Source organism: Ruditapes philippinarum, unplaced genomic scaffold, assembly GCF_026571515.1.
Source record: "Ruditapes philippinarum isolate M1 unplaced genomic scaffold, ASM2657151v2 ctg1005_1_1_1_1, whole genome shotgun sequence".
NCBI classification, from domain to species: Eukaryota; Metazoa; Mollusca; class Bivalvia; order Venerida; family Veneridae; genus Ruditapes; species Ruditapes philippinarum.
Window position 1 is genome coordinate 42,459 of NW_026857726.1, and position 16,641 is coordinate 59,099.

At 33.1% G+C, this 16,641-nt stretch overlaps 1 protein-coding gene and 1 long non-coding RNA gene across 2 annotated transcripts; both read right to left on the reverse strand.

Annotated features, from left to right (window-relative positions):
• Nucleotides 1-634: 634 nt before the first annotated feature.
• Nucleotides 635-4,599, reverse strand: LOC132750715 (uncharacterized). Its single transcript, XR_009628589.1, has 2 exons — nucleotides 3,181-4,599; nucleotides 635-3,118 (listed from the first exon to the last, which is right to left on the reverse strand). It is a non-coding gene; the product is annotated as an uncharacterized LOC132750715 (long non-coding RNA).
• A 1,172-nt stretch (nucleotides 4,600-5,771) lies between these two features.
• On the reverse strand, nucleotides 5,772-15,523 carry LOC132750714 (transcription factor E2F5-like). The gene is made up of 9 exons (XM_060740741.1): nucleotides 15,224-15,523; nucleotides 13,420-13,529; nucleotides 13,080-13,241; nucleotides 10,915-11,023; nucleotides 10,114-10,329; nucleotides 9,682-9,886; nucleotides 8,863-8,907; nucleotides 8,195-8,321; nucleotides 5,772-7,857 (listed from the first exon to the last, which is right to left on the reverse strand). The coding sequence occupies exons 1-8, from the start codon at nucleotides 15,353-15,355 to the stop codon at nucleotides 8,206-8,208; spliced, it is 1,095 nt and encodes a 364-aa protein (XP_060596724.1). The 5' UTR covers nucleotides 15,356-15,523; the 3' UTR covers nucleotides 5,772-7,857; nucleotides 8,195-8,205.
• Between the last annotated feature and the right edge of the window lie 1,118 nt (nucleotides 15,524-16,641).

Below are 16,641 nucleotides of genomic sequence, written 5' to 3' on the forward strand. Positions count from 1 at the left end.
ATGCAGGTTATATTGCACCGAAACAGGAAAGGTGATTTTGGCTAACCTCAGGTGTTACAAACTTAAAGCAACACCAGGGGTTAAAAGCACCTCACCTGCTAGAGCTAAGAGATGCATAGAATCCAGTAATTCCAACCCATTTAGTCGCCTCTTATAATCACACAAGGATAAGCGATGACTGCAATTCTGATGCCTCAACCCTTAGAGCAAACCCCTCGGCCACAAGTGTTCAAGATACCTAAAATTAAAGCTGAATATCTTTAAATACTTTGAGTCTATAGATGCCAAGTTTTAAGTCATGTCACTTTATTTCACCACCATAAAGAAATTTGTTCCTAGTAATGACATTGCACTTGTAGTTTAAATTTCTACTACAAGTATATATCTATGTGACATATGAAAGAATGATGTTTCAAATCATAAATTTGACTGTAAACAAAATAACTCAACTGTTCTAGTGATAGATCCTTACTCTGATCTTTCGAACATTGGCATGTGCTTTACTGTAAACAGATTTAGATGAGATAAAATTCTTACTGTAATCCACTAATCTGATCATTCAAACTAGACAGAACTTAGGTTATGCAGGAGTCTTTGCAGTAGTAAAAGATATACAATAAAGAGAAAACAAGGGTCATGTCATATATCATTTATTCAACAAATAATAAATTTGATGTCCTTCAACATCACAGATTTGTTACAGAATTCTTAATCCAAGATCAGTGTTTGTGTGGTCTTCCAAACTAAAAATACATAAATTCTAATTAAAGGTGCATAGAAAAATTGAAATATTATTCCTGAATGAAGCTAAAAATTTGAAATATTATTCCTTAATCAAATGAAGCAAAATTTTGTTACCCCTTGAACCTACTGAGTACAGAAAATATCAAGTGATTAGACTGTGTCACCAGTCTACAACCAGGCTAGCCTTCACGTCCATGCAGTCTGACCGGGCTCTATACTGTTGGTAGCTCAATTTTTGTATTTTGATATTGAAATCCTTTAAATTCTTAACCGGACAGTTCTTAATTCAAACCAGGGCAAATCTGTTACAAAAACTCAGAAGGTTATGGCTTAAACCTACCTTTTTTCACCAAATGACCTTGACCTTTATCAATGTATTAAAATTGAGCAGTCAACAGTAGAGTCCAGTCAGAGTACAGAGATGTGTGTTGAACTGGCCACGCTCTGTGGTGATAGCACTGGTCACATGACATAATCACCGCTAGCAACTAGAGGAACCAAAATTGTTGCTGAGAAATTCAAAATCTTGTGTGAGGAAAAATATAAACCCTAATGAAGAATTTTAGTTATCTTCCCGTAAAACATTTAAAAAGATACCATTGAAATATATTTTTTTAATGAAATACATTGATAAATTTACTGTCAAAATTCTCTTTAAATAATTCCAAAATAACTACTGGTAAATATATAAGGAAATTAAGACTTCCTGCAATTGTTTCTTTTTAGAAAAATACCAAAATGAATCCTTTTACATTCATTTGCAAAACAAAAATTTAATTAATAAATTATCACTAATTACAAAACAAAACAAAAATCTTTTTAGCAAGAAACTAGCTGATTTAAAATATCTGATGGTTATATTGGTTATAAATATATGTTTTAACTTCATGTTATTTCTTTCTAAGGACAGAATATGCTAAGACAAATGCATCTTTACTTGTAATAATGAAAAGCATTTATTGTGGAGAGCCTTTTGAGTTTAATAAAACTTAACTACACTGTGTATCAAGTACAAGGTACAACATTAACTAAACTGCCTGTTAAACATACTGAGCGTTCACCACAAAACTTGTTACTTAGCGTACAATGCTGAGTTAGCATACAACACTTAGCATAAATGAGCCACGTCACGACAAAACCAACATAATGGGTTTGCGAACAGCATGGATCCAGACCAGCCTGCGCATCCGCGCAGTCTGATCAGGATCCATGCTGTTTGCTTACAAACCCTATTACAAGTAGAGAAACTGAAAGCGAACAGCATGGATCCTGATCAGACTGCGCAGATGCCCAGGCTGGTCTGGATCCATGCTGGTCGAAAACGCACTATGTTGGTTTTGTCGTGACGCGACTCAAATGAGCAACTTGAAGACGTTACAGCAGCATTGTGCCGAACGCTCTTACATTTGTACAAGCTCTACTTTATCTACTAGTGCTAACAAAAAACAAATACAAAATTTATGACATAATCATCAAAAACAAGAAAATGAATAAATATGTATTAACAATTATTGTGAAGCTCCTTAATTTACAATTCCTAAACTATGAAAAAAATAGAATAGTATACATGTATTTCCAGTAAGAACTTGGTAAAATGCTGCAATAATCTCTATTTGAAATCAAGTCATTTTCTTGTAGAAGCCAAGACCAACCTTCAGTGTAAGTGCAACAGTCTTTAATTTTTGTAAAATAAGTCTAATATTAAAGTAACGCATAAATTAAGTTTTACTTATCAAGTTCGCTCAATTATTACAATCATTATTATTGAAGTTAAATACATATACATGTAAATAGGACTCTTCAAAACTTTTGTTTGGACAGAATTCTTTGGATAATGATATACAAAAAGATCATCCAATTTATTTTTACAGGAATGGTCATAATATGAAGAGATCAACAACAAAAGTAACAGATGTTAGCAATGTTTCCATTAGTATTTGATACAAGATATAAAATCAGTGTTTGTCTTGGTATTGTTTTATACCCTTCCAAGTGAGATATATGATAAATTTCTTAGAACTTTGCAGGTAATGAAAATATTTTTTAAGAGTTAAAAATATCCCTTCCTCAACTTGTGGCGGGTACTTGGAAACACTTCAAATTTATTTTATCATAATATTGACCCAACATGGAAATGTTTGGACAGCTTTACAGTATAAATATACACAACTGGCAGTACAAAAAAATACACCAATGATTGGTGTTGAACACAAAAATAATGGTTGTTTAATGTATGGTTGATATAAAATGATGATGATGAGAAGACAAAGGATCACATAATGATTGCTAACACATTGGACAACAATTCTCAAATTTCAAGTAATCCTATGTCAACATCTTTACTTAACATTTGTTTCTTATGATTCAAGTATTCCTATATCAATGTCCTCACTTTACATTATTAATGTCCACACTTTACATGGGTTTCAAGTTAACCTATATTACTGTCCTCACTTTACATTATTAATGTCCTCACTTTACATGGGTTTCAAGAAAACCTGCATTAAGGCCCAAATTTAACATTGGTTTCTTATGATTCAAGTAAACCTATACTAATGTCCTCACTTCACATTATTAATGTCCTCACTTTACACTGTTTTCAAACAGTTCAAGTAAACCTATATTGATGTCCTCACTTTTTTCGTTTTAAAGGAATTTTTTCACCCTTAATCTAAAACTAACAATGTTAACTTGTAGGGTCTCAAAAACCAACAATTTCAAATAAAACGATATGGACAAAATCATATATAAAGCCCAGTCAAGACTTATTGAAGTACAGACTTGGCAGGCCAGGATTGCCATTTACTGCTTATGATGTAAAGACGGACCTTGTTTGACAATGGTAGCATATGCATGCTATATGTAATTGATGTTTGACCTCCGAGGGTTAACTACTTGCACGACGTAAGTTTACAATTAAAAACTTCCTATTTAACTATCTGTCTTAAAATACAAATATAATTACTAGTAAATAAATAACTGACTGTCATATATGGTTAATGTATGTGTTGAACAAATTGAAAACAAATACCTGTTTAACAATAAGGTAACAGTAAAATAACTAATATACAATAATAAATGCTAAACATACATTAAGCAAATGTCCTAATAAAAAACTGAGGATATCTATATGACTTTTACTACAGAACTAAAATTATTCAGGCATGAAATAAATTTATTACGCTTATGGATCCCACATGAAATAGTTTTTAAATGGTGATCAAATACCTACATGTACAAGCGTAGTGATCTTTTTATCAAAATTATTGATAACAGCTCAAAACATTTCCGTGTAGCTCATACAGAATGACTGGTCATCCAATCCAGATGATATGTCACATGATTATGTTTATATGTCACATGATCAGATTAATGGTCACATGATTATATCAAAGGTCACATGATCAGGCTGATAGATCAGATGATCATTATTTGACAACATGGTTGTATATATATATTCATATCCAGTAAATTGTATCATTAACAGAAATAACAATGTCAACAACTTCTCAACAATCTGCAAAGAAAAAAAGTTATTATTCCAAGCATGAAAACAAGAATGTGAACTTTATGCTAATATTACTAATATTCCATAATAAGTTCATAATAAGGTATATTATAAAAGTGTATTGATATGAAAACTTGTGTAACCTATAACCTGATAATTTCCATCAATGAACTAGTCCACCTTTAATGCTTTAAAACTTTCTGGGTATGAAGATGAAAATTTGAAGTTAAGCATGCAACAGTATAGGGCCTAGTCAGACTGCATGGCTTTACAGACTGGCCTGACTCTATACTTGTCAGTGATAGAAAAGGCTTATTACTTAGCTGAATAAGGGTTAATAGAGGATTTTATTTTATGCTTTTCAGTGGATTACTGATTTATCCGTGAAAATTATATTTGATAATTTCACAGTGAAAATTATCAAAATATAATTTCACTTTTTTCAATGACGAAACTACTTTTTTAAGATTTTCCCCATGTGGTACCTCAATTTTATTTTTACTGACAATTCTGACAATATCAGGCTGCTAAAAAAATAGCAAAGCTGAAATATATAAATAACATTAATGTCAAAAGTATTAAAAGAGAGAAAACTTACTTCTATTCCTTCAAATTCCAATCACAAAATTTCGTCTCTAAATTTTTTTGTTTCGTTTTTACAGTCTGAAAAATACATTCCTTCCCCATGCAAAACTGCTCTTGATGACATTTGGGCATATTAAAGTATCCTACGAGCAATAACTGCCGTATGCTTTATGAAAAATTGAAAAGCATTGACAGCTATCACTCGTAAAATAAGTAAATCAACCCAGCGTTCCTTACAATGCCTTAGCAAGCTTCCAAGTTTTCCAATTTCCTAGCTCCTTTTCTGAATGTTTTCACTTCTGTCAACACTTATTTTTTGTCTGTTACAATCCCCAAATAAGTTTTCTTTCTTTTAAAAAGGTGTATGACTAACAAATCCAAATTATATCCTTCTGTATCTTACACAATTATTTTCCTCCCATGAAATACACGACTTTAAAAAATGGCTGCCGTTTACATTTTACAAAGCCAGGTCTAATATAAATTCGCAGTAAGTAACAGAAATATGGATGGATGGTTGGACTTTTTCTCCTACAAGAATTGTTTGTTTTTATTATTAAAACAAGCGATCATTCATATTTTTTAATAAGATGAATAAATATCACATTCATTTAACCTTCATTGGCGGACTTATTTTTCAGCTCAAGACTTCTTGTTTTTAATGAGAAATTCCCTCTAAATGGGGCTCTCAACGGGGGAAACAGATTTTAATATCAACGTTAAAATTATGGAAATTTCGTTTTAACTTGTTTTAAAGCATAAAATAAAAAGAAAATTTGTCTGTTTGTTGTGTAAGATGTAATTTTATTTCATCTCGTGAACTTTAAAAACAGTATTCTCACTCGTGGCTACGCCACTCGTGAGAATACTGTTTTTAAAGCCCACTCGATGAAATAAAATTTCATCTTACACACAAACAAACAAATATCCTCTATGTATTTGTCATTAAATATATTTGGTCACATGGCACAAAAGTTAATATTCTTTTATTAATTAAATAACAAGACCCCGCTCCACCAACATTCATGGCCTATGTCATAAACTATGGATGTCATTGTTGTAATATCACATTTATTCAAACAAAACAATGGAAAATTTCCATTTACAGATTGCAGCAAACAGTTACATTTTTTGGTTTTCAAACTTTCATACCGGTAATTTTGTCATGAACACTAAAATAAAGCAACATTCTTGTCTTCTAACTCTCATAATTTTGTTTAAAACCACAAAAAATACAACAAAAAAGGTAATAAGCACAAATTATTATGAATAAATAAAATTACATTCATGATGTAACAAAGTGAACTATAAGCATAAATATCTTAAACAGTTTTTTTTGTTTATCAATATACACTATTGTAATTGCTGTACACTGTTTCAAATACTATACCTACACATTTATTTTTTATCTGCAATTATAAAATATGTACAAACAACATAACTGATTAAAGCAAAATGCTCACGGTATTAAGCTTGATTCTATCTTGTCCCAATATGGGAGCGAAAATACATCCTAGAGTCTATATAAAAATGCTTTGGTTATTCGTTACTAATGCTTATACATACATGACCTTAATTATGCACATAATTTACTTGCATAAAAATGAAAGTCCTAACCAGAAATTAAAATTACAGATTTTCTTCAAATAAATCTCTGTTTCTGCCAATGTAAAAATTTGAGCCGCGTCATGACAAAACCAACATAATGCATTTGTGACCAACATGGATGAAGACCAGCCTGCGCATCCACACAGTCTGATCAGGATCCATGCTGTTTGCTTACAAACCCTATTACAAGTAGAGAAACTGATAGCAAACAGCATGGATCCTGATCAGACTGCGCGGATGTGCAGGCTAGTCTGGATCCAGGCTGGTCGCAAACCCACTATGTTGGTTTTGTCATGGCACGGCTCATATGTATACTAACATTCACAACATAGAGAAATGCATATAACCTATAAATGCACCATTCGTAACTTCTCATTTCTAATTAGTAAGCAACTACATTATACAAAGATAAACAATTTACAATATTTTGGTCCCTATGGTAACATCTATCCATCAAAATTGTTAAATATTTATACACTGTATAAACATTTCTTTTCGTCAACTGACCATAATCCTAACATCACTACCACAGAAAAAGATGGCACATAATATCATTCTATATTTGCAATGCTTAAAAATTGAGAACGTGTTTTCAAGTCAAAGGCTTGACATTCAGTTTCAGCCAATGACTATCTGTTGACAAAATTGATAAAATTTTCAAGCTTTCAGAGTAAACTTATGTATAGTGATCTCATATAAATCTTTTTAAAACAAAAAATTTTCATTTCACTTCACAAGTTAACAAACTTTATAAGAGAGAGAAAATACACTTATTACTTGTAGATTTTTTTTATCTAAGACGAAAACATACAGTGTTATGTTATTGATATCAAAAGGAAAATAAAAATCTCAAACATAAATACATGTACCTCTATATCCCTACAAGCTCTGGCTATATATTAGCTGTTTTTAAACAGAAAGAATAAGACTCAAATTGACGCAAATTCCCAAAACAAAACTGGAATATCCCTATTTTGCATGCTCTTACACAGATATTCAAAAAATAACATTTTTACATCAACGATGTTAGATATTTGGTTGTGAAATGTAAATTACACACAGAATATGCAGCGGAATATTCAATATAAGACTTACACCAAGCTATCATTCTGATTGGTTGCTAAGCAATGGTAGAATCTTAACCAATCACAACACTGATGAATTTTCATTATAGGGATGTCATCTGGAGTCTGGATATCCGAATGTTAGAATCACGATTCGATGTCCAGTGTAGATTTTCAGATTCAGATATTCGTATAAAATATTTTTCAAGAACACAGAATGTAGACCTTGCTTCTATAAAGAAGCAGAATAACAGTGTTTTCAGGGAGTTTTAAAATTTTGACAGAGAATGTGATATAATTATATAATGTATCTGGCACTGTGTGATATGGGTGGGCTGTCAGTGTAATATGGCCAGGGCCAAAACACCATTTTTGGGGAAGGGGCCTCAGCCTTTTTCTTGGGGAAAATATGCATGATTTTGGCATACTTTGGGAAAAGGGGTCTCAAATTTAACACAAACTTTTAACAAGTTCTTCAAAATAGAAAAGCAAAAAGCACTGGGAAATACTAATAAGGCAGTAAAAGACCTTAATTCAACACCATCATTTAATTTTGTTCTAAATTCTATGGGAAATTTCAAAAGACTGGGGAATTTTGAGGACCAAACTGGGGAAAAAAAGAGGCTAGTTTAGTCGGGGAAGCAGCCTATATTCGGCCTCTACAAAGAAGGGTTTTTTGGCCCTGATGGCAAGTTATTACATTGTGAGCAGCGGTACATCAAAAAGATCACATGCACCCTCACTGTCATCCAGATTGAAATAATAGTCTTTATCACTAGGTGGTGGGCTTAGTCGTAACAATGGTGCAAAAGCTGAAATATAAACAAGTCAATGAGCATCAGCATTATAATCAATGTAAACACTAAGAAATTTTATTGTTTTGTTTTGGGTTTTACGTCACATTGACACAGTATAGGTCATATTGCGACGTTCCAGCTTTACTGGTAGAGGAAGACCTCAGGTGCCCTTCCGTGCATTATTTCAGGCACGAACGGGCACCTGAGTAGAACCACTGACGTTCCGTAAGCTAGCTGGATAGCTTCCTCACATGACACTAAGAAATAATCCTCAGCAATAATTTAAAGAGGACATAGCAAACAGAATCCACTTTTATGACCAAAATTTCAAAAAATATAATAATTTTCTTCTTCTTCTTGAAACCACCCCGCTTTTACTTAATATGGCCACTTTCTCCAGCAAACAACATTATGTATTAATATCTTGATCATTCTCAAACTTAGAGGGAACATATTTCTTTAAACATGTCTGTTTACTAGACATGTATGATATAACAACATAATAAATATATCTTTAATTATATTGACTTATATCAGTAAAACATTAAATATTTACCTTCAGATGTCATGAGTTCTTCTATAAGTTGACCATCCATTGCATCTGAAATGTTTGATAATTTTTTACATGTAAAGTGTAATATAAAATACACAGGGTTTGTCAAGCTAATGGGTAAACCTTTCCACATCAATGATTGATTACAACATTACATAGAACAATTGGCTATTATATATTAATATAATATACAGATTTAAACAAAACATTGCTTTGATCATCTAACAACATAACAACATTAACAATGGGGAAAAAAACCTGAGATTCCCCCTTTGTGCTTTATTTCATTCTCGATTCCTTCCCCGTGGTATAATCACTATACACATGTTAAGTTAGCTGGATAGCTTCCTCAAATAAATTTAATGTCTCCATATATCAAAACTATCAGTGGTGAGTGGAAAAGAGATTCAGCTGAACCATGTAGTGCCTGTCAAGTTTGTTATGGAGCATCCATGGCTGGATAGTTAAGGTCATTGGCTTCAAACCATTTGCGCCTAAACACTGTAGATTCAAATCCTGTCAGGGACACTGGATTCTTTCATGTGATTCTTTCATGTGAGGAAGCTATCCAACTAGCTTAAAGAATGTCTGTGGTTCTACTCAGGTGCCTGTTCATGCCTAAAATGATGCACAAAGGGTGCATCCGAGGTCTTCCTCAACCAGTAAAGCTGGAAATTTGCCATATGACCTTTACTAACTTAAAACATAACCAACAAAAAATAATTTTTTGGTACACTGACATGGACATTCTATCCATTACTTATTATGGGCTTACGAATCATAACATTCTTGCAACCTAACAGATTCTATATTTTTTCTTACCAAATTCAGATTTTGCTTCATCAAAGAGAATATCACTGGGAAGACTGTCCATGCCAGTAGGAAGTCCAAGTGAGGTAGAGGCTTGCTGCTGTTGTGACATCTGCTGACCTTGTTTCCGTGGCGATGACCTTGTTGCCATTCTGTCACCATGCAAACTGGTGGGCTGAGATTGTCGTAGAGGAGATTTAACAGGTGATTTTTGATTCTAGAAAAAAATTATTGTAATTATTATCATAATGTCCTTTTTCTTTAAATATTAAAGCATATAATAAATCAAAGTCATTTATTTGGATAAATCTATTTATATCGCATTCATATTTTACAAAAAATGTATTCTAATTCAAAGCTGATTAAAAAACTTAATAACAATAACTTCTTCTACAAAATTAACTGTGCCATATAGTTTACATACAATGATTTTGGTAGGCTTACTTTACTGGCTTTTTGTCGTGTATTTTGGTTTGGATTAACATTTTGATCAGCTCCTTGGGCTGCAGCTTGGCACTGACTGGCCAGACCTTCATCAGCAGGTGGGAGTTGCGTCACCATAGGTGACTGGTTGTCAGAGTCTTTATTAACTAACAGAACATTTATAGGTCCAGAGCTGCTTTTTAAATGAATCTGATAATTCTTCTTTAAACCTGGTCCCTGTAAATTTGAAGAAAGAAAGAATAATAAGAAATCAGTCAAACTAAATTACTATACTAAATTCAAATAGGAAACAAAGTACATGTAACATAGAGTCAATCTAACAGACTATCAATACTACATTTGTATACTAAATACATTGCTTATACATTTATAATTCAAAAATTAAAATTTGAAACTGCCTATTATCTATTTTAGGGATTCGATTGAGCAGCTATCATTCAGACAGCAAAAATTAATAGGGTAGTCAGGTTTTAACTGAAATGTCAGAAATAATGAAAGTAGAAAAATATTTTATAAATACTGTCAGATTTACAAGCTTTATATCATCCATGAATATGTATTTACTTCAATAGCAAGAAATTACATCAATAACAAAACACATTTAAATATAAATCTGCAGAAAAAGAATGAAATTCAACACTTTCCCTTTCATATATTGGCAAATAAAACTCTATTGATACACCAGGCCAAAAATAATCAAACAATTGAAGAATGACTTGGTGTCATTGAAAATCAACACAAACTGGTCACACATTTCCAAAATGAAGAAGAAATACTGACCAAATGATGATATGATCTTACCAGTTCAGGTACAGGTACTTCTAACTGGGTTCCTGATGGGGCTTGTATTGCTAACAAAGTATCCCCTCTAAAACAACGACATATATCTTCATGCGTCACATATGCTAATCTATTATTTTGTTAAGGAAAAACAAGATTGCATTTGAGAAAAATGCTATGCCACCGCAATAATACAACACTAAATAGTAGTGTAGGAACAGATTTTTTTGTTTCTATACAATTGAAGATTGTCATAATGCATATCTAATTCTTATTATCAGATTAGTGGTTAAATCTTTTGTTAACTCAATAAAAGATCAGAGTAGGAATATATCAATGCACTTGAGTCTAGTGAATTTGGTGGTGAAGGTCATATTTCACACAGCCTAAAATTTCATGACTGCATCAAAGGACAACATGTAATACACTTTGTCAAAATCTAGGTCAGCTGATATCAAAGTTCACTTTTAATTTTGACACTAGATGCAAAATTTGAACAACTTTGGTAGAGTACCTATAGATGATATCATTTAACAAATATTAAAGCTCTAAGCCTTGTACCTTCAGACAATAAGATTTTTTTTATTTTTTACTATATATTTATATTGAAAATCAATGACCCCGGGGCGGGGGCAATTTTGACCCCAGGGCTATTATTTGAACATTCTTGCTAGAGGTTCACTTCACAATGTTTCATGCAAAGTATCTAACTTCTAGCATTTGTCAATTGCTAGAAGAAATTTTTTTAAAGTTTTTACTATGTAAATATGAGGAAAATCAATGACCCCCGGGGCCGGGCCGATTTTGACCCCAGGGCTATAATTTGAACAATCTGGGTAGAGGTCTATCAGACAATGCCTTATGCAAAATATCTTAGCTCTAGGCCTTTTGGGTCTTTACAAGAAGGTATTTTAAATTTTAAACTATATGTACATATAGTGAAAATCCATGACCCCCGGGGGCAGGGCTGATTTTGACCCCAGGGCTATAATTTGAACAATATTGGTAGAGGTCTACCAGACAATGCTTATGCAAAATATCTAAGCTCTAGGCCTATGGGTCTTTACACAAAAGGTATTTTAAGTTTTTACTATATGTACATATAGTGAAAATCAATGACCCCCGGGGCGGGGCCGATTTTGACCCCAGGGCTATAATTTGAACAATCTTGGTAGAGGTCTACCAGACAATGCCTTATGCAAAATATCTAAGCTCTAGGCCTTTTGGGTCTTTACAAGAAGATTTTTTAAATTTATTCTTATAATTCCTTTTGGTTGCCATGGCAACCAGATTTCTGCATGGAATTAAATTCTTTGAACAACTTTGGAAGCCCTTCACCCAAGGATCAATCCTGCCAAGTTTGGTTGAAATTGGACTAGTGGTTTTTCACAAGAAGATTTTTTAAGTTCACTATATAATCTATATAACACACACACACACAAACAAACAAACAAACAAACACACACACACACACACAGGTGAATCGCTATATGCCACCGCATCGCAGATGCTGCGGTGGCATAAAAAAAGTTTCAGGTAACAGAGAAAGCTGCTAGCATTATGGGTCATGTCACATAAAATATTGACGGAGGTACATGTACCTGGTTGCTTAATTACCTCCCTTGCTTGATTTTTTTAGACCGGGCGGTCAAGGATAACCTACGACAGTGCAAGCACTTTGTCTTATTTCCAGTAGGGTCCTTACCTCAGCAGACTGCAGAGATAGCTATGAGATACAAGGAAATCCGGGAACCAGTCCCTAGCTCTTATTGAATAGATTCCTTGGTTCTTTTCCATGCCCAGTGTATCACTGATACATGCGAGGATTACCTGGGTTTCGTACCAGTAAACCTCTAGTTAGGTGGGAAACACTGAAAGTGTTTCTGAAAAATCACAAGGGTGTTACCCAGGATCGAATCCGGAACTTCAGGAGTGACAGTCAGTGGTCTTACCAACTGAGCTATCGCGCCATTACCTCCCTTGAAAATGCATTTTCATTTCCCACAAGCTGTTGGTCAATGACTTACATATTCTAGGAATATACCAACAGTCATGTCTGTTTCAAGATACCTTTACCACTTTTCCCAACAAAACATTAACCATTTGTGTACCTTTCAGATTTAATTAACCTTCTATATAATTATTTGAGGCATCAAAAACATGTGCTAAACACAGAAAAAGGATACCGTGTATTTTCGACTTCATCAGTAACATTTTTAATACTTTGCTGTATCCAAGCTTTGTGTTGGTCCAATTCCATTTCTTTTCTTCTCAATTCTTCGAGTTCCTCTTGCACAGAGTACAGTTTATCGGAGTATTCCCTGTTGTTGCATCCTGGTCCAGCACCCCTGAAATTCAAGAGGCGCTATTGAAAAAATTTCAAGAGTTAAAATAGGTGAATAATTATCAAGTATCCAAGGCATAAATTTACAAAGGCACAATTATTATAATTAATCATAGTTAAAGAAAAGAATGAGCTTGGCATTTTTTGCAAAGTAAATTACAATTTAACAAACCAAGACTTACTTCCACTGAATACTATTTTTAGATTTCTTTTCAATGAGTCCTATACCCTCTAAGACATTAGTAATATCATATATTCTCCTTTTTTGCCGGACTGCCAGCTGGTCTGCTGCCTAAAAATAAAAATCCATTTTTTTAAAAAAACATGTAGCATGAAGATGATGAACAAATTGCACGTCTAATAAACCACCTAACACCAAAAATGATGTAGTATTGTTTCTAGCGGTGAATAGCAGGGTCTGCCGCCCCGCCCTTTTTGATTTTTTACCACGCTGCCCCAATCAGCGCCATGCTCAATCAGCGCCACACTGCCCTAATTCAAGTAATAAGACCTCAGGGCCAAAACACCATTTTTGGGGAAGGGGCCTCAGTCTTTTTCTTGGTGAAAATATGCGTGATTTTGGCATACTTTGGAAAAGCGCTCTCAAATTTAACACAAAATTTTAACAAGTTCTTCAAAATAGAAAAGCAAAAAGCACTTGGAAATACTTATAAGGCAGTAAAAGACCTTAATTCAACACCATCATTTTATTTTGTTCTAGATTCTATGGGAAATTTCAAAAGACTGGGGAATTTTGAGGACCAAACTGGGGGAAAAAAAGAGGCTAGTTTGGTTGGGGAAGCAGCCTATATTCGGCCTCTACAAAGAAGGGTTTTTTGGCCCTGGTCCTCCTACCATATTTTTGTTAATCCAATAATCTAGTGTCAAACCCTTAACATATTATCAATAAAATTTCATATCGACTGGATATGCATTGTGTATTGTGTACATTGCCATAGGCGAGATTGTTAGCTGCAACTGTATGACGTCACGCCATGTGCTATTGACCTTTTCGAAAACCTAGCTAAACACCGTTTTCCGGTATGTTGCGGATTTAGCTCTGGGGAATTACACCAAATGAAGTACATGACACAGTTACATGATATTTCTATTTTACTATCATTATTTTACCGTTTAAGGTTTAAAAAATTGATGTTTTTGAAAATTATCAATATTCCTTTAATATCTAAATTCTAATGCAAATTTTTGTAAAAAATAAATTATTTATAATGAAAATCAATAAAATTTAAACAGGCGTAGTGGAATCTTCCATGATAAATAAGGTTATTTTCTGCGTAAACTTGTGTATTTACTTTATTTTTTGTATGGAATCATTCATACAATGATATTCAATTGTTTTCTTATAAAGAAATAACTGTTTTATTTCAATTTAATTTTAAAAAAGGCCGAAAACATCGAGTTCGCTATTACACTCCATTACGTGAATTCCCCAGAGCTATGTACAGAAAGTACCGGAAAATGGCGTTTAGCTAGGTTTTCGAATTCGTGAATAAAGGGAAAATGTTGAATCAATTCGGACCGCTGATTTTGCTACACAAGTATAAACAGAAAGTTTTGCTTCCAAGTATGACTTAAATTTGTCTGGCCCATTTGCATTAGTGCAAGTCTGATATGCATGCCAATAAAAATTGGGCAATTTATTTATAAAATTTAAACTACTGAATTGTTGCATGGTGAGAGTTTAATTTATTTGAATATCTGGACATGGTAAACACGACATAATTTGCATATTGTATATACCTATACAACAAGTCATTGCATTATATCATGTGAGCATGAAGATTGTAGTACTCAACTATAAGGACATCAAAGTAAATGAACTTTTGAGTACTCAGCATTACCAGTCAAGCTGCAGGTAAATCTGTCAAACAATTTTACATGGAAATGTACTTTTGACATTTGCTTCCAATTTCATGGGACCGTTATCTTATAACATTTTCATGTACATATTAAACTTTTTATTACCACTTTCAAGTCCAATACACCATCTTTCGCTTCTTGCAGCAGTGTCACAAACTTTGTTGTCAAAAGTCCTAAACTTTTCTCATGACGATTCGTTGGCTGGTCAGTTTCGACATTTATGTGGAAATTAGACATAATGCATCAATGTACCATGTGCTATCATGCAAATAATATTGTTCCTTTTGGGAACATTTACATGTGTTGTGAAATGAATGCAGCTGATCTATCCCGATCACTTTTAAATGTTCACCTCGCCGATTGAATTCCTCAAACCAACCATTTTGACTATTGAATCATGGGAATATCGCGTCACGCGTGGCTTACACGGTAAGTGGGCTATCATTACGGAAATGCAAATTTAAACTCGTGCTGACTGTTGCATATATCGGTCTTCCCAGGATTGGTGAAAAAGGGTGTCATTTTTTGCTCTGGACATCGTCATTAAAAAAATGAAGTGACTTATTTGTTCAATATTTGAAAGATTTATTTGGTAACTTTTAGACACATTTAAAACTTAAAAGACTTTTTTTGGTTAAATGTTGGCGATTTTTTTACATTCGATGCTCAGACTTTTATTAGATGGAACTTTTGATTTAAACATATTGTTACATAACTTTGTTTTTTAACGAAAATTTTACTGAAGACTGAATTTCATCATGGTATTGGAGTGGCATTGTTTGACAATATGTTTAAATATATTTATGCTAGCCATAGAACTCTAACTCAGGAGCCAGTCTTTGTTAGATGGTCTTTGTGGGCATTTTTTCAAAAGTAAGATTGTGTGTTTTGCACTCCTGTTTAAGCTAATAATAATAATAATAATAATAATCGCGAAAGAATAAAAGGTAATTGTTAAGATGTCATAAAGTTTCATCTATCTAGATTCCATGTTTAAGAAAATGCGCTATGTAAGCCCTACCCCATTACTTCTGATTTATTTGTTTTAGAAAAAATAATGTTTTAACCCGCGATATTTCATTGATGAGACACTCGTAAGTAGATAGCAAAAAGGAGAACATTTTTTCAATGACTTATTGTAGTTACTTAAATATTTCATTGAATTTAAGATCAAATCTGAATAGTGTCACAGAGCCAGTACATGTACATACAAGTTACGAAGTGTGCATATGTTCCTTTTTCTAGAAATTTAAGCTTTTCATTGTCTAAACTGATAAATATCATAATATCGAATGATTGCACATTTTTTATAAGCAAACATTTTCCCAAATTCCTTTTCCTTTCCTGAGAGAAGTGCATATTTTATTAATAAACTGCCTAATAATAATGATGATATATACATGTATAGCGCATGATAGCATATGTTCTAACATATAAAACGTAATTTGTAACTGAAACATAAAGTAATGTTCAAATAGCCAGCCAATCTGTTCTTCTGTTAACTTTGTTTCATTAGAAACATG